General features: G+C 43.3%; 2 protein-coding genes across 7 annotated transcripts in view; one reads left to right on the top strand and one right to left on the bottom strand.

Annotated features, from left to right (window-relative positions):
- The window catches only part of ATG14 (autophagy related 14), a 34,021-nt gene extending 29,947 nt beyond the window's left edge, over positions 1-4,074 (top strand). The window contains exon 10 of the mRNA XM_006199753.4: positions 1,152-4,074. Within this exon, the coding sequence (XP_006199815.3) occupies positions 1,152-1,458 (307 nt within the window). The 3' untranslated portion in view covers positions 1,459-4,074. The remainder of the gene's footprint in view (positions 1-1,151) is intronic.
- Positions 4,075-10,681: 6,607 nt separating this feature from the next.
- The window catches only part of FBXO34 (F-box protein 34), a 71,092-nt gene continuing 57,990 nt past the window's right edge, over positions 10,682-23,783 (bottom strand). For all 6 annotated transcript variants that reach the window (XM_072963091.1, XM_072963093.1, XM_031679066.2 and 3 more), the window contains one exon: positions 10,682-13,896. In XM_072963091.1, the coding sequence (XP_072819192.1) occupies positions 11,745-13,886 (2,142 nt within the window). In that variant the 5' untranslated portion in view covers positions 13,887-13,896 and the 3' untranslated portion in view covers positions 10,682-11,744. The remainder of the gene's footprint in view (positions 13,897-23,783) is intronic.

Below are 23,783 nucleotides of genomic sequence, written 5' to 3'. Positions count from 1 at the left end.
CATTGCAGATCAAGGGGAAACCTTTCTGTGGTGCTTCTTCCAGTTAATACTTGTAAAGCCCTAAAAACAGTGCCTGGAACAGAAATGTCGGCTATTACTGTTGCTGTCTTTTAGCCAGGAAGCAGGGTTATCTTGGAGGAATGAAGGTTGCTTGACCCTGTAAAAAGTGTCAGAAGGCATGGGTCTGGTGAGATGCATTGGAGGCCAGCGTTAGGCTTTTATTGCTATAAAAGCTGCAAAGAATTTTGGACCGTAGACTGGAATGGCAAGCTTACAGTTCTCAGTAATTTCTCGTGTCTTATTTAATTTTTGCTAACGTCTGTCATTTTTGCCAAAGGAACTATCAGTGAAACTCCTAAATGAACCAAGGTATTGTGTCCTTAACTTTGCGACAACAGGGGAGAGAGGGAGGCTGCTGGAGTGACTTGCTCTCACCATACAGCTGCTGCAGGGAAACCCCCTGGAGGGGCCGTTGGGGGGGGGAGCGGCGACTGCCCACTGGAAGCAAATGCAGCCTGCCTGCCTACAGGCAGGAGCTGATGGGCCTTTGAAAGGGAGCGAGGGAGAGGCAGCGAGGGCCGTGTGGGGTTTGCTGACCAGGGTTCCACGGTGGCAGTGTGTCCTTAGAAGATTATGTAATGGTACCTTAAAATGTGTGCAGGAGCCTGCTGTTGACACCAGTCCAAGGAAGCTTTGCTAACATGCTTACAACCCTATCATTTAGCCCCTTTGAGTCTTAACAGTTTAATAATTGAGGGTTTCCATAAGGCAGAGAACACCTGTACAGTTTTATGTTACACTAATATACCAGTGTATCAGGTGGCTGTTTTTGTCAGAAATCTCTCATTGGAATAAATAGATACTGCAAGTGTTTGAAACAGGAAATCATATGTTGGACCAGCATGCAGTTTCAGTGGATGGTTTTTATCCATCCAGCGTGTTCACAAATAAATAGGGTTGAATTGAGGAAAAGTATGGTGGTTTTATTCATTACTTGGATGCTGTTATTGTTTATGTAAAGAAAAACTCAATTCTAGTCCAGCAGTGAGTGCAGTGACCTCTCTGGGTCTCTTGCATCCGTCCCATAGCATCTTGTCTTGTGTCCTGAGAGTGGTGCTTGTCCTAAAGGGGCCTTCGCTGTCTGCACGCAGGTCAGGACCCTTTGAAGTACGAGCAGACCTAGAGGAGTCCATGGAGTTTGTGGATCCAGGAGTTGCTGGAGAATCAGACGAGAGTGGAGACGAGCATGTAAGTGATGAGGAAACTGACCTGGGCACAGACTGGGAGAACCTGCCAAGCCCCCGGTTCTGTGACATCCCTTCCCAGCCTGTGGAGGTCTCCCAGAGCCAGAGCACCCAGGCGTCCCCACCCATCGCAAGCAGCAGTGCCGGAGGGATGATCTCCTCGGCCGCGGCCTCCGTCACCTCCTGGTTTAAAGCTTACACTGGACACCGTTAATAAGCAGGGACCAAGACACACCAGATCTGCATCGAGAAGGTTCTTCCTCCACTATGCTCTAGGAAATGTTACGTGTTTAGTTAAGATAGTGCCTGGAACAAAAAGAGGTTGTTATACTGTTGGGTTTTTTAAAGCAGAGAAACAAGCATTTCCCTTTGTCAAATGGCAAACGGTGGTGACTGGGGTGCTGATGGTAATTAACAGGACAGAGGGGTCCCAGGTCCTTTCCAGACCAGCGTGGCCAGTAGTGTTGAGGCAGAAATGCACTTGGGCTCCTCTGATCACAGGCCACGGGCCCCACAGACATGGCTGACACGTTGGTCCCTGTGAAGCTGAGACTTTATTTTAGAGGTTGAATCACGAGGAAGTGATTCTTGATCATTAGGACTTGAAAGATAGAAAACTGTTATGAGTTTGTTTTTATGCCATTATTTTCTGTACAGAGAACCACAGGCAATTTGAAACACTTGATTTCTTTATGATTTGGTCACATTTGTTTTTTAGGTCAAGGGCTTTTTTGTTTTGTTTTGTCTGGAAGGTGTGATGTTTTCTTGGCGGGGGAAACGTAGTTTACAAATGATTTCACTTGTGCTGCTGTCACGGCCCGTCAGACATTCCTGTTTTCTTTCTCCCTACACACCAAAGAAACCAAGATCTTTTTTTCTTTAGGACCCACATCCGTGAACAGAAAAAATCCTAGCTGCAATAATGTCCTAGAGATCTTAAAACAATGTTCTTTAAATTTTCTTACCTAGACTGTTGAATTCCTACCATCCACACTATGTGTATTTTGAAATTGAACTTGTTTTCCAGGAGTGGCAAATAAGTCATTAAGGTTGTTCCCTTATGGAAGCTAAATGCCTGCCTGGGCACTGGTTAAAAGCCACTTAAATGGCCTCTGGTCATTCTTCTGGTGTCCAGTTTCTTTCTGAAGCCTTTAGTAGGTGGCAGGTTTTTCCAGGGAAAACCACCCTGCTTGTTTGTTTCCTAGAGGTCTCTGTTGCTCTGTGGACACTACCTTTGCTCAGATGTGCAGAGCAATTCACTGAGGCTGATACTGCTCTCCTCCATCCTGGGAAATCTCCGATGGAAAGAATTTTCCCTCACCAAGAGATCATTTTCAGCTGATGTGTCTTCTCATTCTCTTAGTGACAATCTTATAAGAAAACTGTAGAGAGGCATTATGTACAAATATGTAAGTAGTTTTTATTTTTAATAACTGCAGAGAAAGTCCTATGTAACAACTACAAAAAGAAATCCTATGAAAAATTCCTAACAGGCATTATTATTATATCTTGTTAGTGTGATTAGCATGATAGTACCTCAGATGAATCACTTGGAGGTTTGCCCTGCCCTCGCTTCTTTTCTCCTTGTAATTAGACTTGATACTTTGCCTCCAAATCCGAGGTGCTACAGCTCTTGCTATTGGATAGTTAGTGTTTGGCAGAATTGCAGAAGAAGGGTGTTTACTCCTATCCAGGAGTCCCAGTTCCCTGACTTGATGAATTTTTCACTTTGGAGGAAACGGGCTTTTCCCCTCGTGGGTTCTCACACAGCTGGTATCAGCTTTAAGCGCTCACTTCATGACTGCTGGGTTTCATTGTCCCCCCCAAGTCTGTAGTGTAGTTCATAGACAGTGGCTGTGGTGGACTTGAACAAATAAATACCAAATGAATTTAAAATCCCAGGAGATAAGAGGGACTTAGGCACTTCAAACCCTCAGAAAGAAGAGCTTAGATTCAAGAGTTGGAAGACTGGGATTTGGGGCTTGTGGGTAGAGGATGACTTAAGCTGAAAGATGCCCGACAGTCGTGGTTTTTCCCAAGCCTCTTACGAAACCATGAATGTGAGATGAAGCTGAAGAGCAGACCCAGACATCACAGACTAGAGTAATTCAACAAAACTCACGAGGACATGGGAAATGCAGGGACAGATAGGGTATATTTTGTTAATATCAACTAGAGGCACTTTACTTAGGGTTCAGTCAAACCTTCAGTGGTTCTGAACACCAACATACTGGCTTACACTGCTGAGATAGTTTGGTTTTCATTATTTTGCACTGGATCCACCCTGTAAATATTCTTAAAATACACATTTCAACCACTGTTTTTTCTACTCTCTTTGCTGCTCATTAAAATCTTTCATGTAGGTGCCAGAACCATATGTAAACAGCTTTTTAATAAATTGAAGCTGGTATTTTTTTTCAAACAAAAAGCCATAGAACTTGGTTGTGTTTTCCATAATAAAATGATTTGTTGAAACAAGGTAATACTAAAAAAAAATTCATAGGCACCAGATAGGCTGCTTAAAATAGTCTGTTAAAGACTTTTTTTGTAATAGAAGATAATTAAGAAAAGTTTTGCACATCTGTAACTTAAGGGAGAAAACAGTGTCAGCATTGAGTAGCGGACAGGATTCATTTCAGGATTCTTGTAGTGATGATTTGGGGAAGAACGTTTGGTGGCATGCTGTTAAAAGAACTACAGTGTCCAAGAATCTCTTCGCTGGGCCATGTTGCAGGGAGCCCCCATTGCTCTGCAACTTCCAAACCAGTTTGAGTCATAAAAATGTTTTCTAAACTTTTATTGTATTATTGCAATAAATCTTTTAACAGTACTTTGAAAATATGTATGTCTTTTTAAGCTCCGATTACTCATTTCTACTGATAAACTGAGGACAGCAAGAATAAGATCTAACTGTGGAGTATTTTATACAACTTACAGAATAATTTTTTTTGACAGGTTTTTTTTTTTTGGCCAGGTAATAAAAAATGCCTGTTAACACTCTCTTTAAAATTATAGATCATGGGTGTATTAAAACTTACGGTCCATCTTAAGTAAGCCAAAAACCAGTTGCTTACCAGTTACTTTCTCTAAAGATGCATTTTTCTTTTGTAGCCATTATGTGATGCTGGTGTCCAACAGTGACTTCTGTTGTCTTGCAACAGCCCTTTGAGAGAGGGGTGTGGCCTCTGGGTTGACCATATGGAATCTGCCTAGGCTTTCTTCAGGACAAGAAAGGGAAATGTTAGAGGGGATCTGTCAAACTGAAAGGAGAACAGAGCAGCTTTAGAGAATCCCTCCCTTTTTTCCTTTTCCTTTTTTCTTTTTTTTTGTCTCCCCAAAGGTGGATAATCTGTACCTTTCAGGCTAGATGATGATGGGGAGGAGCCACATGCAGGTGGACGGGGCCACTAAGAGTGGTTATTACTGTGGGCCCTCCAAGACAACGCCGAGAAATGCCAAGAAACTGTTGCCGTGGTCGTCCTGCTCCTTCACCTGCAGGAGGAGACCAGCCAGCAGCAGCAGAACAGGCCAGGGAACTGAAGGGTTTCCAAACAGGGCGTGTGCCTCTCGGTGAGTCCTTCAGTCTCTGTGGGTAACAGTTAAAAACATGCTCCTGTCTAGTGTATGCACACAGGTTCCCAGTGCTCAGAGTTACTTCATGATTGATGCAGGAATCAGGTTGAAGCAGATGAAAGAACTAATGATCACTTTGTGCTTAGTGGTTGGGAGGTCACTTGAAAATTGCTTCAACAAAATGAACTAGGGAATTTGACTTTTGGGTAAGTCATCTGAACTTCAGACATGAAACATTAAATGAGAGAAAGCTACCAACACCCCATTCCAAGGAGATGGTGAAAAAATATCCTGGAAAAGGGTTTACCATCTCCCTAGAGTTACATAGATGAAGTGGAATTTTTTTTTTTTAAACCAGAAACCACCAGTTGGGACCATTTTGTCTAGAAGAAAAGGGATGGTAAAACAGCAAGGGCCACATCAGTGACTTTTTGTTGTGCTTTTTATAGGAGGGAGTGAGGGGTGGGGTAGTCTGTGGTGGGGAGAAAATCTGATGGACAGTTTGGTCCCTTTAAAAAGTGAGAAACAGGCAAGAAGGTATCTGACAGCACTGGACAAGTGTGGAAAGATGGGCAGCAGCCAGAGGAGTGGAAGTAGCTCAGTCATGAGGGCACTGGTACCGCCAGGTCCATATCAGATTGTTCATTATCTCCCCCTTTGGGGGTGGCTTTTTAGCATTTACTGTGTGACTTCAGAAGACACCTGGATTTTGAGGAAAAGGCTCTCCTACCTTTTCCAGCAACTTATTTCCCTAAATTCAAAACATTATCAGGAAAACATTTCTAGAGTATAAGTACATGACTCTTGATTTCAGAAAGAAAGTGCCACGTGGTTTGGAAGTAGTAGGTGGGAGAGACAGACTGCCCAATCCAAGGTTGATTAACATGATAGATGGGGTATTACCTTCCATGTTAACAATTTAATATAGTTGCCTTCAGAGTAGAACCACATCTAGCACCCACCCACAGGGGGAAAATACACCTTATTTTCTGGTTGAAGGGCATTGATACTGGTTTTAGTTGCGAGTTCAGCTACCACTTTGATAGTCTTTGAGGAAAAGCATGCTAAGAGCTGGAAAGCTCCTGCATTAAGTCTCTGGTACACCATGCCCCAGACCCATTAGCTCCTAAATTTCTCTGGAGCCTTGCGACTACTCATGGTGTGGTCCCTGATCCTGCAGCACTGGCATCACCCAAGAGCTTGTCAGAAATGCAGGATCTTGGGCGCCATTTTTGACACACTGGGTCATAATCATTCCAATAATTCATTCCAATAATTCATATGTATATTAACATTTTTAAAGCATTGGATCTATAGCAGTGCTGTTCAATGTAGTTATTTAACCCACCCATGTCATTGTAAACTTCCCGGTAGTCTCATTAAGGAGGTAAAAGGAAATAGGTAAAATATATTTTTATATTTTAACTCGACACCCCAAAATAATATTTCACATGTAATCAATAAGTAAAGTATAAAGTTGGGGGGGAAGGGGCTGCAGGAGGGTTCTACTTGTATTCTTGCCCTGGGCCACAAACATACTGGGGAGGGCTTGCCCCTGTGTCTACACCCTTTAAATAAACCCTCCTTGAATTTGCTCTTTTGGAGTGTGTCAGCAGTTTCCTGCTGAGTAGGTGTGTAATAAAGAGCCTCTGCAGAGCACACACTGGAAGCAAGTTGAAGGGCCTGAAACCAAGACTACTGGCCTTGGAAATGGAAAAGGTCATGCGAGAGGGGTCCCAGGTTGGATGCCAGGGCAGCCAGGACACCATCTCTGTTTAGAAAGAAGAGTCCATCAGGGCTGGGGTGGAAGGAGGATTGTTCATGGCAGGTCATGCACACGGAATCGTGCTTGGCTGCCCACACAGGAGGCCAACAGTTCAGTCCCAGAACAGGGAAGCTGGGCAGGCCAGGCCTGGCTCCACTGGACTGCAAACACTCAGTTATACCAATGGGCCATTTCCCCTCATGATGGATAGGGGACTAACACGATTAGATACAACCTTGCTCTACATTTTACTGGCCAGCAACTAATTGATTTTGAGTCCGGTTTTTGAAAAGCTGCATTGACCTTTTCAGATTACTTAATAGACATCTGAAAATACCAGTTTGTAAAGCAACAGTCTTAGTCTCTGATTTGGGGGTAGGGAGTGGACAGAAAGGGAAGTAATTTAAATAGCACAATGAGTCTGCCCCAGTCAGCTGGGAGCTGGGATCTGTTGTTCCCCAAGTCTTACTGTTGTTCCCCAAGTCTTAGTTTCTGCACAGTGCTCATCACTCAGCAATAGCACGTCCTCTTACAGGACTTAGCATTTCCCACCACTCGACACCACGTGTATCATTCTCTACTGGACGGGTGATGGACACGTAGGACTTCAAGAGTCATTGCAGCTGTAGGCCATTTTCCCCCTAAATGCTAACTTTAGAACCTAATTCCTGCTGTGTTGTATCATTCCAAAGAGAAAAGCAAAACATTTAGTAGAGTTTACTAATTTTAAATTTTTTATAGCTCAAAAAGAATCTTAAATCCAAGAATTTGAGATAAAGGGTCCCAAAACTAATTGTTTTGAGGCCTGTTCTCTGATAACTAGAGAGAGGATTGGGGGGGGCGGCTTTGAGGGGAAGAGTTTCATTTTGCTTTTTAAACAGGAACACCACCTCTCACCAGGGTTGCTGCAGTGCAAGAGCCATCTCTCTGCTCCCACTCCCTTCCCAACTACCAACTCCAGTGTCTCTGCTCCTCCAAAATAAGACGGTCAAACAAACCGCCTAGAATAGGGCTGCTGTCTAACTGTGGTTTGGCTTAAATCAATTAGGTGTAAATACACTGGAAGTCCCCCAAGGTTTCATAACCACAATGATGTTTGCTCTTCCCATGAGGTTATGCAAACACCAGCTATGGCCACAAACTGAAGTGCGTGTCGATAGAAGGGACTGCACATTTCCCACAAAGGTACTTTCACCAAGTCATGGAGATTGCAACACTAGCTTGAACCCAAAGGAAAAGCCAGGAGAGAAACTGTTGGATTCCCCAGGTGCTAGATGCTGTTCACAGCAGTGAACACTTTATGTAAATGCAGCACGTACCTGACAGATGACATCAGCTCTCGCTACTGACGCAGTGTGCAGTGTCCGGCGGTGCTTTGGCGCAGACTGGATTTATTCTTTTTTTTTTTTTGAGGCCAGATGTGGGATGCAAGAGAGGAGGAATAGCCAGTCTGCTGAGTAAAGAAAGAATGAGGGCTATTAAAGCCATGGAAAACACCCTGGAAGACCCACGTAAGAAAAACAGTGCCCTGGGGGTCTGTAAAGGTTGGCAGGGAGGCCTTGACAAGTCCAGGTTAGAAGGGTGGTGGCCAGAGTGCAGGAAGAGACGTCCTAGATCACGTGTAGCCAGCAGCTGACAGCCCCTGCAGCCTTTCTGCAGTGAGAAAGCCCAGAGCAGCCTGCTGCCAGGGAAGCCACCGGCATAGACAGCCCAGATGACATCAAACGCACAACTGACAGTTACCCAGCAAAACTGGGCTGCTGTGGGAGCGACTCTAACCAAGAAAGCTCCCATGGGACCAGCTGTGGCCAGAGGAAAAGATCATCTCAGGTCCCTTCATCCCCTCTTCACATTTCTCACACTAGATGGAAAATTTACAGCAGAGCCCAGAGCAATCAGAACCTGCCAGCACCACTCACGTCAAGATGATCACTAGAGAGGAATACAAACATTTTATGGAGCGTGCACTTTGAAGAAGGTACTGAAGGGATGGCATGACAGAGCTGCCCTCCTTGAGCCCAGAGTGAAGTGGACAGCAAGCCTCATACACAAAAGGGGCAGTGGCGGTAGATGTGCACAAGGTACCAAAAAAGCATCCAGCCAAACAGGGTAGGCAGGAAGGGTGGGGGCTCTAAGGGAGGCGCCTCCTGAGCACAGAGCTATCAGCGTAGGAGGGCAGGGGAGGTGGTCAACTGAACAGTCCTTTTACATGGCCGCTTTAATGCCACAGTCATTTTGACAAGGCTCACGGAAAGTTTTAATCTTGGCCTTTTTCCCATTTCCAGTTCGTCCCTGCCTTGGACATCTGGTCTCATCCACTGAGCAAGGGACAAAGCCAAGCTGCCCAAGCGATGGGATGGGGTGAGGAGCTGCTGACTCCTCCACATTTTCTCTCGTTTTTCTTTCAAATGGTGAAGTGAGGGGTGGGAGAGAGAGACTAGACCAAGCATATCAGAGCCTCAGAGCAAAAGCTGAAGGGGAGGTTTTCTTTATTTGGGTCCCCACTGGAGCGGGGTGGGGGTGAGCCTAGGGTCCTCTGTGCCCACAGTTCTTAGGAGTTAAGGATTACACAGTGATGCAGGCAGGCAGCACCGCACTGCTGCAGGAAATTAAAAGTGAACTGGTTTCCCCAGCTTGGCACTAGGGGGCTCCGAAGCACAGCATCTTTCTCCGAAGGGGAATAGCTACGCTTGTCTAGAAATGAAGACCAGGGAAGGGGAGGAGTGCCCTCTGACGCCACCAGTTAAAATCCTTTATCATTCAGACAACCCTGGGAACTGGGTCCTGCCACGTAGTTCAAAAAGGGTCTTTAGGGATTTCTGAGGACCCCAAGAACTGCACGCCAAGATGGGGTTGGGGCATTCTTCCTGTGTCCTCTGCTCTTGGTCAGTTCAGGCCCTCAGACTCCCAGCTTTGTGTCCCATACAAAACCCAGACCCAGAATGGCTGACTTGGGAAAATCAAGCGAGAGTTGTTTATCTAGTGTGCCCACCCTGGGCAAATGGAGAGCCAAGCCACTAATGATGAAAGCTAACATTCACCAGCACTTTCCACACACCACGCTTTCTAAGTCCCACACGCATACATCTCTTTCAATCCTAAGTTACGAGTCACAACAAACCTACCAGGAAGATACATGGAGATCACCAGTTTGGAGCAAACCACAGGGGAGGAGGATAAGCCTTGGAAGCTGGAGCCCAGGGGGCAGACGGACAGCATTCCCACATACCTCGGCCAGGGTGAGTCACGATGAAGGACGCCTCAGCCTTTGCAGCCTCTTCTCCATCCTGGGTCCCAGACGAATCCACCAGCCTGTGGGCTCCCGCTGAGCACGGCAGCAGTACCACCATCGTGGGCCTGCCGGGCAGACTTGTTCAGCACCCAGAGACACTTCTCAGTTTCAGTCCCCTCTTTTCATGGAGGGACAGCTGCTGCTTAAGATGGGGGCAGGAGCAGCCCAGGTGGACTGCAGTCTGAAGCCGCTCTGTGGCCACGCGACGCCTTGGCTACAGGTGACCCTGGCTCCACCTGACTCCGGCCCTGCCCCACTCTACCGAGCAGACCTGGCCAAAAGCCTCCTCAGCTGTTTACATCTTTCTCCTGTGGGACCATCCCAGCCTTCCTCACTCAGCACTCCCCCCACCAGCCCCTCTCCCAGAGCACTGACCAGTGCTTCTCCACAGCCCACACAGCTCATGCGGCTGCAAGGCTCTTTGGGTGGGTATTCAACTTCAAGCCAACCTAGTTTTAAGGTCCTCCACAGCAGCCTTCTGGGGTCTGCTACCTTCCAGCCCCACCAAGCGTTACAAGACCACAGGCCTAAATATATCCTCAATGACTTCTGAACAATTATGCCTAGATAATACCTCATCCAACAGGAAACAAAGTGGGAGCTGAGCAGACAACAGATTCAAAATGCGTTAAAGGGTTGCAAAAACATGAGCTCATAACGTTAAGCGAAGATGGTCTCTTTTCAGTGGCAGAAAAGAATTCTCTTTTCCCTTCAACAACTCAAAAACATTTTAATTCTCAGGACTCAATTCACAACATCCTCCTTCAATATTACCTCAAAAAGGAAAACAAATCTGCAAAACTCAGGTCCCATTTTAAGATGCATGTTTTTATTGAAGTTAAAAAAAAATTGTAACCAGACAGGAAGAATAAAATAGGCAAGAATGTTATATTCTGACTATATAATATTCTCTCATTCTTGGTAGATCACTAAAATATAACCAAGGATTGTTCTCTATGCTAATTTTAAGGTTGTCCAGTTAAACCATTATTTGGTATCCTTTCAACAGGTTAACCTCTTAACTATTTAGAGTTTCTTCTCAGAAACATTCATATATTATACAGAAAACATTCATAGTTTATTTGGGAAACATTCATATCTTACACAGGATGTACAAATTTAAGACGAGACAAGAAAACAAAAACCACACAACTGTAGCTGCAACACTATCCTAGCTGCATTGTGATTATGTTGTTCAGTCTCAGCCGTCCACTATGTACAACTGGATTTTAATGGTGTTATTTACAGAGGGGCCAAAAGCACTCATCTAAAGTAAAGGCGCTCGGGTTTAATGTGCACTTTCATAGCCCTATGAAAACACAACCATTATATACACTGTAAACACCACAGGGCATGAAATCCATCTCCAACCACAAACATCAATCTCACAAATCACGCACACAAGGTCCAAGTTAAGGTGCCCGAATTCCTCTGTAAGCACACTTCTCATCCAAGAGTACTGCCGTTCTTCTCACAGGACACTGTTCACTTATTTCAAACACGATGACAGTGCTCAGAACATTCCTGGAACCCCTTCTGGGGGACTGCCTGCATATTCAGCAATGAACTCTTCTGAACATTCTGGACGGTGGCAAGTCCTCACCCTCTGAGGAAGGATGTGATCTGGGAAAACAGCATAGTTATTCACAGCCCAGTGACTCACACTGCGGGCTACCCCCTGGACCAAACACGCGGCACTGCTGTAAAACAACGAGAGTGATGCTCCCGCACAGCTCGTCAGACTCCTGAGCGGTGGCCGTCCAGATGGGGTGAGCAGAGGCTCCTGGAGTGGGGCTCAGAGAGGTAGCACCCACTGCAATGGGCGGTGTCTTGCAGCTTTAAAAACCAGCCCATCACCTCGCACACGGACTCAGTACTCCTCTTCGGCTTCAGTCCCTTTTGATTTCTTGTGGATTGCCCGATTGAAGCTGTGGCAAGCCGGGACCCAGTGATTGTCATGAAGCCCCAGCTTACAGCCAGGGAAGCCCTTCTGAGACCGGTGGCAGCACATCCAGTATCCTGGACCATAGGGCAACGCCTGGCAATAGGGCTTAGGGTGCCACCGGCACAGGGACACGTCCCCTTTCACATACTTCTTCTTGCACTGCTTGCACGGGTCCTCTCTATAGCGTGGATCCCGAACCCAGCGAGAATCTGCTGGCCTGATATTGTAATATTCAATGATAAACTTGAAATAGCAGCAGGTACATTTAAGAGCCACTAAACTCTTAGTGGGAAGTAACCTGAAGATTTTCACCATAATGTGGTGGGGCAGAAACGCCATGTACTGCTGAGGCTCCAAAAGCTGCTGGATTTTAAATCTGGTCTCCAGAAAGTCATGTGACACCTGCTTCTTCCAACTGGACGCCTCAAGCACTGGTAACGTACTTTCCACAGGAGAGGCCGGGGGGACAAATGAATCCACTGAAAGCCTTTTTTCCCCGGACGCACTGTCACCCTCAGCAGCATCTTCAAGCTGACTGGCCCCAGAAGGCTCTTCTGTTGTGCTTTCGCTCAACTGGGAACAGCCCGACTGGTGCTGACCAGGAGCCAAAAAAAACAACATCCCTGGAAGCGGGTCTTCGCAGGATTTTAAACTAGAAGCCTGCTCTTTCTCTACCTTGGACACAGTGATGCTAATACACAAAGATTCTTTTCTTCTCTGATCAGGATTTTGGTTAGTAAGTGGCACAAGCTCTTGACTCATACGATCAACAGCATCTGTGGGCAATTCAATGGCTTGGGGAGAGGTGCGAGGAGGAAACAGTGACCCGACAGGTTCCTCTGTCATTTCCACGTCGTATCTATTGCTGCTTTCCCCGGCAGTCTGCTGATCTGGCTGCAATCCTGCACTGTCCGTGTGGAAACTCACGTCTGTGGGCAGTGGGGCGCAGCCCCGAGGAGCGCTGTCCCAGGCCTGGTCCCCCTGAGGAGAGCAACGGTCAGCTCTCAGGGGGCCACAGTCCACAGACACAGACCCCACAGGATTCGCCTGAGTGTCAGGCACCTCCAAGGCGCCTTTGTTTGCTCTGCTTTCATCAGCCTGAGTGCCACTCACAAGCAGCACGCGGCCTACGCTGCGACGGAAGCTGTTACTCCTCGAGAGGCTCCCGGGCTCCCGCTGGCTCTGTTGCTTCAGGCACTCGGACTCCAGCCTGGCCACCATGTCGAGGACGCGGACCGGCTCGCTCTGTGGTTCACCAACCTCAGGATTCCTCCTTTCCGTGGGTTCTTCACATGCCCCTGGAGCAGAGAAGGGCTCAGAGGCTGGGGGCACACCTCTGGATTGGCCAGAAAACCTCACAACGGCAGGTGAGTTAGTGCAGTTTTTCGCACAACTGGCTAGCAGAGTACTGGCTCTTTGCTCGAGGAAGGCAACCATCTGGATGACTGACAGAGGCCTCCCGGCATAGACACTGTCCCCGCTGTCACTCACATAATGCACAGAACAGTGCTCAATGCCACACGCAAAAGGCTCAGGCTGGTAGCACCTGCTGTTGACTTCCTTCATCCTTTCCAACTGTATCTTGGCTTTTTTAAGATCCCCTGATTTTTTCCTTCTTTTAGTAGCTCTCCCGTCAATATCCCAGGAGCTTTTTATTTTCATAGATCCTATTCTATTGCTACACTGGTGGGCTGCAAAGAATGCGATCTTCTCCTTGGTATTTCCTGGTTTCACAACAGCCCAGATATCAAGTGGCCCTTCCCCTTCTTCGCCCTGGTGGATTGTTGCAGATGGTGCATTCTTCTTGGTTTTAACACTCAAGCTGCTCTCTACGGGACTCTTCCCACTCATACTGCACAGAACATTTGGAGACAGGACCCCAAAAGGCTCTCGAGATGATACTTTACCAAGAGAGGCTGAAGCAAAGACACTTGGTTTCATGCAGCTAGCTTTGAGTTTTTCATCATTTATAGCCTCCTGGTGGCTCATAGGAGTTCTCAGAGTTTCTGTGCTGATTTCCAGAGGTCGCACTTTCTTCTGCAGTTTCCAATATGGCTTTAGGTGCATAACAGAGGTTCTAAGGAAGGAAATACACATTTGATTAAGATACTGATTTCATTTTTTAGAAAAGTTTTTTTTTAAACTTACATTCTCATGATTCTAGGAAATAACAGAAACATTTTCTACCAGTTCCCTAAAACTTTAACAACTCTCATTTCAGCTAGTTTTAATGTACATAGATCAAGCATAACAAAAGCAAAATAACCTCTTTCCATGGAGTACAGGCTAGAAAATAAATAGGTGAAGTTCAAACTGACTAGACCAAGTGAATTTTAGAAACTGATTATTAGTTAACATTCTATACATAAAATCTGTCCATTAAATGTAAAGAAATTTGAACTCATTGAAAACATTCCAGTCAGTACAAGGCACAGTATAGAAGAAATGAAAGTATAAGAGGAACCCATCCAGAATCCCTAGTAGGTTAACACTATTTCTAAGTCATCACAACTAGCATTTTATTGTTCTCAAAACAGTCTATCAAAATTGTTATAATGCTTTCCAAGTTATTCCCATACTGTTGAATATTTAGATGTTTACAATTCTCATTATCTACTTACATACTTTGCCCATCTATTAGCCTTCATTTTCTAACCAATCTACTTGTATATGCTCTTAGCTGTCAGATTTTCTGCAAATATCATTTTTTCTGCAAATATCTTAAATCAAATACAGAAACCACAGTATCACTCATCAGCTAGACATGGTGATTTTTACCTTGGACAAGTCACTTCCTCTCTGGGTCTGAGATTAACAGAGGGGTTGGAATACTACTACCTAATGATTTTGTCAAAATATCTCACTGCTACACAGAACACCCTAGACTGAGGAAAAAGTGTTTTGTAGAGATGCCTGGTCTACAAAATAAACCTACAGACCAAAATAAACATCTACAGTCACAGATTAGTGGGAGTAAGGAAAAGCAAGAGCTTTCACAGGTCTAAGCCCATGGGCTTCACCTACTCTTGGCTCCTGGTGACACAGTCTAAAACACACACACTGGGCAATCCAGCACATTCCCTTTTCATTCGCTCCATAGCATTTACCCAGTGCCTGCACACTGTGGCAGCCTGCATGGTATGCAGTAACTGCTTTCAGGTATCAGTTTTAATCACCAAGAGTGAAAATAATTATCCGTAACAAATTTACCTTTCATTTCAACTTTTAATTCCTAGAGTCCAGTCTCAGCTAAAAGGAGAAATATGGATACGAATACCTTCTAGCTAGGTAAAGCAAAATCTTACTTTTAAGGCACACCAAGTATCTTTAAGAAGATAACTCTGAAATAGGTCAGACTGATTTGTTTCTGATCTTTGGTGATTTATATCCTTAATCTTTAGAGATCTTCCCCCTTTCTGCACTATAGCATTTTTAATAGCTTTATATTCTACACAATACAGAATCATACATTCTACAATTCAATCTTACAAAAAGAGCCACCCAGATTTCTTCAAGAACAAGATGGAGGTATATGGCTAAAATAAACAAATAAATGAATAAAAGAGACACATCCAGTGCTGTCTGTGTCGATGATTTTCGGGGTTTTTCATATCCCTTCAACCCTTCTCTAAGTGAAATGTAAGAAATGGAGGCTGTTGAAAAATCCAATTAATTCTCACATAATGATCTCATAACAGAATGTCTGTGAATAAATTTAAACTTCAGCAATGTGTGTGCCATTCTGCATTGCACAATATGTTCTCTTCACCTTCCTCCCCCACACATTATTTTAGGTGCTATTATTGATAGACAGGGACATTAGGAGGAAACTAATGTGATTACAGAAAGCTTTTGTTTGCTTTTATTAACCTGTAAAGTAAGCTCAACTGACACATTACTAATAGACAAGGTTTTAGCAGGATTAAAATAGATGATCCCAAGGAACAGAAGTGAGGAAGGGTACAAGAGGGGGAAAAAAGCCAGTAAGGTCATTTGATACAACCAGGGTGACTGTGGAGGCAGGCCCTGAAGAAAGCAGAACCTCTAGGCACAGACTCGCTTAACCCGCTGGTTAAAGCATGTCTGGGATATTACCCTCTCTTCCCTTCCTTTGCCGGGCTTAAAGGCTCTGAGACAGAAAATAGAAAAGTGCTGGCAAGACTTAGAGACATTGCAAAAATCTGAGTTTTGGTTGAAATCAGTAGTGGACCAGGAAGACATGACGCAGAGCATCAGGAGCATCTACTACAGAAATCCATGAAATAAAAACTTCACATCTCTAACAGATTACACTAGATGGTGGCACTTTCCTCACCCTCACCCCCCCCACCCCCTCACTCCCTTACACAGGCACTGCAGAAGGCTCCAGCCAGGTTTCCATGGTTGCCAATCTCTTCTCACAATTGTATTTTAAAAGTTCACAATAATAAAGTCCTACTTCTTTGCAATTAAATAAAATGCAGGGTTATAGCACCTACCCACAAATGAGTGTTCATTAGATGGCTCAAAAATCTCCTTTAAAAAAAATCAAGATCCCTGGGCCCACTGAATCAGAATTTCTGGGATGGGCCAAGAATCTGTTTGAACCTTAGATTCAATTTGGAAAGGGCTTTAAAGCTCACGTGTTAGACCTCATGTAAGTGTCTGTGGGGTTCTGGATATGGGCTGGGGCACTGTGCTCTGGACAGGGGTGAGGAGGAACTGCCCAACAAAAAGCCAAGCACACCATCCACACTGAAGCATCTACTCTTTAACAGCTGGGTAAAGACAGACCCATTTTCTTATGTGTTATTCTCTTTAAAATACACACCAAAAAAATAAATAAAAATCAATAACCATGTTATTGCTAAGTTTCCTCTTCAACTCCAACTAACTCCTCAGTTTCTCTGACACTGCTTTTCTAGCTCTCTTCTCTTCTTCCCCAGCTCTGAAACACTGCTGTGTTCCTCAGAATTCTTCCTTTTTCTAGACCATTATTACTCTTGAGCGATATATCTAAGTGATCTCATAGCTGGAACGACCACACACTGATGACTCTGCAATGGTGTTGTAAAGGAAAAAAATGTCCCTGCCCTATCAGTAAACAAAGGACGTTGCAGCCACCAAGTCATCAGCCACTACCAGTGGTGAGCCGGAGGAACTCAGGATGGAGACAAGCAGGCTGCCCACTGCCAAGTCCTCAGCCTCTACAGCCACCCCTAGGGGTGCATTCAGAGGGGACTCAGGATTGGGGAAGAACAAGATACTGGCCCTAGATAGCTAAGGTGCATATCAAAGGAATGATTTCAATGAGCCCAGACTTTTGCACCTTCCCATACATAGAAAACCGCTAAATTCCTTAACTTGAGATACCTGGTTTTCTTTAATTAACAGCAGTAATCTTTTGATGTTTCAACTACCTAGTCTTTGCTGCAAAGACTCCTATGTCCCAGCTTCTCCCCGACCTCTTCAGAACTGTCTCTTAGATCTGAGAGTACCTCCCTGGCTTGAAGTCCTCAGAAAATCCACCTGAATAAAACATAACTCTCGACTTTTAGGTTGTGCATTTTTTTTCAGTCGACAGTGTGCTCTCTCAAACTTCACATCCTATAGCCTGCCTGACAGACACATCCACACATCCTATAGCCAGGATGTCAAAAAGGATCCCCAAAAACAACATGACTAGTTAATGACAGCATCAAGTACCTAGCCAATCAAGTCAGAAAGTCGAGTCACTTCGATGCCTCCTCTCTGACCCCCACCATCCAATCACCAAGTCACCAAAATGGCTGGTTTCCTCATCCTGTTCATCCCGAGCACAACCTCTCCAGTTTAAGCAGCCATATCTTATCTCTGCTACACTGCTGTTACCTACAGGAAAGCCTAACCTCTTTATTAATGAGAGGCAAGTTCATGGAGCCCACCTCAGCCAACCTGTCAGCTTTACTCCTGCCACACTACCATAATTCATTTGGAAACTTGTTCACAACTAATACCACAGGACTAGGTAGATGAAGGCCAATCATATGACTTAAGATATAAAGTATAAGGCAGTCAGAACCATAAAACTAACAAAACTAACAAAAGAACTCACATTTCTTTCATACTGCCACCCATTTCTTCCTATCCATTTATTATGCGAACTTTACTAAACACTGGGCTGGATATTACCAGTGCAATTATGAGTAAGACATAGTTGCTGCCCTTAAGTAGACAGAAAATTAAAGGATGTATAAGGAGAGTTATAAGGATAGTACAGGTGCTGGGACAGTCCATGAGGGGAGCAGGTGGGCGGGATGGGACAGGAAGGGAAGGGGTGTGCGAAGGGAGGAGAGGGGACCACCAGCACCAAGATTAATCTTGAGGGTATAGAAATAGGTCAGAAAAGCCCTGAAGGAAGATAAACAAAGACTTAAGAGGTTCAAAAGTATACGATTTAATCAAAGTCTCAGCTAAGGTGAACAGACAAGTAAACGGATTAGTAAGGAAGAAAAGACAGGATTTTAGCTACTGATTTTTAAAGTTGAGGGAGAGTAGTCAAGAATGGGTCCTCATGGCTGCAGCAATAGGAGGAAGTGGTACCTTTTAGTGAGATGGTGACAAAGGAAGCTAAGCAGATGTAGAGCGGGGAAGAAGACGTAAGGTCAGTTTTAAGAAATGCTGCATGCAAGATAGAGATATCTAGTATGCAGACTGACACAAGTCTGGCCAAGAGAAATAAGAGGAAAGGAACAAGACAGCTGTGACAGAAATTCAATGAGAAAAAAGTTTTCTGGACTGAGATTACAGATGTCTTTTCCCAAATTTTTCACAATGAACATATACAGCATATATTACTATTATAATCAGGAAAACTTCTATAAAAGTAAGAAGCAATCATTTTTATACCCTACAACAAGGTCCAGTTAGTGATGGAGACGCCTGGTGACTCTGCTGTGAGAACTGCAGTGCGTGAGTAGGGCAGAGCCAAAAATTCATGGTTTAGGAGTGAATGGAAGTTGAAAAAAGTAAACCTGAGCAAATGAAATGTGGCTTTAAATGAGGAAGTCTGTACCTGTCTGTCATCTTAAATTCCCCCCAGGAATAAGGTGAGATACAACAGTGAATCAATTAAAATTTGAACAACTTTCCCCCAGTAAAGGCCAAAATCTTGCTTGCAAATAATTCCAGTATTCTTTGACACTTCTGATTTCGGCTTAAAAAAGCTGGAAACACTCTAAATATACTGTACAATCCCCAAGTGAAACCATGGAAGAGAATTTAACTTTGCTTAGGGGGAGAAAACAGTGCTTGGATAAATGCTTAAGTCTAAAGAGTCATACTAACTTTGGTCTATGGAGGAGTGAACCTGTTCAATGAGGAATCAAATGGCAATAGGGGTTAGACTAGGAGAGAGGATGAGACTTCCAGTGCTAATAGGCATAGTGCTAAAAAGGCAGCCCAACATCAAAGGCAGATGCCTGTTTTCTAACTTGTCACTCTTCAACTATGGCCTGTCCTGTCCAAACAGGTTAGAAGATAAGGTTTGTCCTGTTTTTTCCTGCTGTATTAAAGGTACAAGAATGCTTTTCAAAGAGAAGTATTTTATTGCCAGAACAGGAGCTACTCTTTATTTACAAAAGGTCAGAGGAATAAAAATAGAAAAGTCCCTGATAGACTCTTCAGTTGATACCTCAGAGGGAGGAAAAAAGTATACAGCAAATAAAAATTCACTGTTTCTTTAAAAATGTAAAAGCTTCCGAAGCACATCTTATGACCTCCTTCTTCACTGGACCATTACAGAAATTTCAGCAAAGTACTGCACATAAATATAATGAAATCCTCGTGTTTTGCAAGTGAGGTGGCAGAGCTAAAATGACTTTTGAAGCCCCACAGGTAGACAGTGATAGAATTAAGAGCAGAATTAAATAAGCTCTCCTGGATCTATATTTTCCTTACTTCAGAAAAAGGGGAGACAAGCATGTAAAAATCCTAGGTTCAATTATGACACAAATAAAATTAAATAATTCTGACAGCATCTATTCAAAGAGCTTTTATCTTTCAAATTGGGTCAGTTTTTCTTCAGTGCCACATAAAACTTCTACACAGAACTGTGGTGAATTAAAGCAGACGTAACATACCACGTAAGAAGCCGCACTAATCTAAATGTAGAAACTGCTTCTATGGCTATTAAAGTAAGAAAGAAAAAAAAAAAAAAACCAAGACCAGGAGGCTGTGAATATAGGCAGAGGCGTAAGAAATGAATCTTATAAGCCTCTAAGCACTGACAGACTACATCCAACTTCAAAGTACCTTAACAATAAAACATAACAAACCAAGCCAGAAAAGATGGTATTTTTCGAACAGCTCCAAAATATTGGGGACTAGCTTTTTTCTGGAGGGAGTTCACTCCTTTTTTAGAGGAATATCCAAAACCATTTCATGGGAACTTTGAACTTTGCCTCAGGAGGGTTGGACAGTTAGTGATGCACAATTTAATGGAAAAATCCTTTACTGTCCATTAACGGATACTGAACAATACAGAGAATAGCCTTTGGAAACACATATGCATGGTTTTCAAGAACTCACTGCTCACAGCTTTCATCAACCTTAGAATCCACAACAGTATTTAAATATTGGACATACCTGCTTTATAGTTATCTATAATACAGGTTTGTGACAGCTTGAGGGGACAACAAAGTACCTAAGACATCCTGAAAAGGAGTATTACAAGTCAGGAAGGGCAGCTGCTAGTTCGCTCTTCTACTAAGATTGCAACAGAAGCAACACCTCACACGATTTAACAGTACTGCAAAACGCTGCTTTAGTGATATTATTCAAGTTTACATGGGACTCCTCCCCACTTTTCTTAGGGTAGGGAGGAAAGAACATTTGCTCAAACTGTTATAAATTATTAAGTAACAGTTGGGAACATAGACAAATTGTAGTATTAGGTTTTGTTAAATTTTAAATAAAGTACACTGAGTGTTACCAAGAAAATTTTGCTTCTTGTGTGTGTGTGTGTGTGTGTGTGTGTGTGTGTGTGTAAGATTCTTCGCTGGAAAAAAACAAATGCACAGTTGAACTTCCAAAGATTACTGCTAATCCCAAAGAAAAGACATCTCAAGTTAATGATTTCAGTGCTTTTCTGTGTATGGGAAGATGTAAGAATCTGTGTTCACTGACTATCCAGGGCCATGCATCCAAAACACAGAATGCTTCCTGTTTTTCTCTAACCTTAATTCCCCTCAGGGTGCACTGCAGTGGCTAGCGGCTTGATCTTGTAGAAGGGGAATGGCAGCAGCATTCTTAGTTTACACTTATTTTTCCTATTCTAGTATTTCTTACAGAAAACAAAGGAAAAGAAAATCTACTCTTTCAAAGAAAACTGTTATTTCCTTGAGTTGATGCTTTTTTTAAAATTTTGAAACCATTCTTCCATATATGCTTTTATATAAATGGAGATATATATATATATTTAACATTTTTGCACATGCAGTACAGTACCTTCAAAGAACTAATCAGAGCTTTAACATATGCCCTATTCCACCAAAATGTAACTTGGACATTAAGATGTCATACCCTTTAGGGAATAAATGTTAAAGATTTTGAGGCCAGCCATCAACACAGTTCAGAAATCCACTAGGTGCCAGATAACATCTGATATGAAAAATAAGAGAACAGCTACTAATTCTAGGATGTAAACGCAACCCCACACCGTGGTATCTGCCAATGTACTCACACCACTGGGTTGGGCCTCGATCTCAGCAAAGCACCTAACACAGCCCACTGGGCACAAGCTGGCCCATTCACACCATTAGAGACAACTAAATTTTAAAATGGCTTGTCCTTCAGGAAGGAAAAAAAAGGTAAAAAAGTAAAAATTCAAGGTAACAAATATTAAAGCACCAAACAAAATAGTTTACTTGCATTATCAATGCAGACAAATGAGCTGGCAAGTTAAGATTTTTGTCAGCAATCCTGGGCAGGAGTGGAAGAGGTGGGAGATTACTTTAGAAATAGAACCACGGTGTTTATCAAAGAAATAAATCCTAAATTACAGTCTTGACTGTGCCCAGCTGCTTAGTAACTACCTCCATTCTACTACATTCCTCTGGAATCTGTTGAACCAAGACTAAAGTAGCAGTCTGCACTCAGTGGTTAAGGTTTCCTTTGTTAAGAATTACCACTCGTAAAGAAATGAAGTTTATGTTCAACAGAAATCTGAAAAAGTTGTTGCTTTGGAGTTGTTTTTAGAGCTTAGCAAAGCCAGTCTAAATATTGAAGTTAAAAATGAGTATTTCCCAGGAGTAAATGTGAGAAGTCTACACTACAGAAAACCAAACATTAGGCACTAAGGAGCTCAAACTGTCATGTAATTGGACAAAAATCACATACTGGGTTTTATTTACTTGTATAAGACTTCTCATATAAAACTAATCCTTGAGTACACAGGAGGTCTGTCTTCATCTTTGTTAACTCTGAAGCCAATCCCACTCTGTAGAATGTAACTAAACCTGGAAATTCTAAAGCCAAATAGGAAGAAAGGTAATGGTTTACAACAAGGTATACAGAACAATTTCAGGGTAAACTCTGGGCATTGTTTTTATGCCTAGGGAAAGAAACCAGTGTAGAACTAGAGGTAAAAGATACAAACAAGTGAAACTAGAACAATCTGTTCTCACTCTGGGATAATAATAGCTCTAACAGCTCTAAAATGTTTACTGTGTGCCAGGCATTGTTCTAAGCTCATAATCACCCCCTAAAAAGCATAAGAATTGTATACTCTTATTATCACCAATTGTTGATAAAGAAACAAAAGCAGAGGAAAGTTAAGCAACTTGCCAAGAACACACAACTAGAACATCAAGGAGCCTGGACATGCACACAGGCTCCAAAGGCTAGCTCCTATCTACCACATTGTGCAGTGAGGAAGGGAGCAGACAAGTACCACGTGGATGGCATGGGAACTTCTTACCAAGCTTATTCTAAATGTCATGCATGAAGACTGACAAGTTTAACTATGAAAGGAAGCAGAATTTGAGCTATGGGTTCAATTTTGGATACCTTGATACTTCCCTTACTTAAAATTAATCTATTCATTTATAAAATATTTAACTTCTCTTGAAGTCAGGTATTGTGCTAGACCATAGGGCTTCAGCCTAAACAAAACTGATGGAATTCCTGCCCTCATGGCAAATATGAGGCACAAAAATTGATTCCTTGGCCTTTCATTCATTTCCAAATCTAAGTTTCCAATGTACTGAACAAGTTAGCAACAGAAGCAGGCATCATTAGAAACATTTAAATTTTATTTTTGGCAAAGAGATACTTCAAAAATTGAATATAAGTATGGCAGCCTGGAACAGAGGCCTGAGGAAAGATGACATTACTTGCAAATAAGGCTGGGCTGGAATGACTATACAACAGCACACACAGAATACACACAGATACTGTTCTGGTATTGATTTAAAATAGACTTATTTACAAAAATTAGTTCCATAAAATGAAAACTGCTAGAGAACAAAAGAGACATATAAATATAACCACAGACAAATGGGAAACTGTGAAACAATAAAACAAATCAATAAAAAATCAGACCAATAAGAATAGGAATTAATATGTTCTATCTAGATTTTGTAGGTTCTACCATCTCTTTCAGAAACTAGCTGATGTGAAGCTATATACAACACTTCATTTCCCCAAAAAAGCACTGAGGCAAAGAGAAATAGTGGCCTTGCTATACTTTATGCCGTCACTCACTAGGTCTACCATACAAAATACCATAGACTGGGCAGCTTAAACAACAGAACAGTTACTCCTCACAGTCCTGGAGGCGAGGAGTCCAAGATCATGGCTTGCAAATGGCCACTTTCTCCCTATGTCCTCACATGGATGTTTCTCTGTGTACACATGCCCTTGGCGTCTCTTTTGTGTTCCAATTTCCTCGTCTTCTAAGGGCACCAGTTAGATTAGGGCCTCCCTATCTACCTCATTTTATCTTAA

The sequence above is a fragment of the Vicugna pacos genome, chromosome 6 (assembly GCF_048564905.1).
Source record: "Vicugna pacos chromosome 6, VicPac4, whole genome shotgun sequence".
NCBI classification, from domain to species: Eukaryota; Metazoa; Chordata; class Mammalia; order Artiodactyla; family Camelidae; genus Vicugna; species Vicugna pacos.
This window is presented reverse-complemented; position numbering and strand designations above follow the sequence as displayed.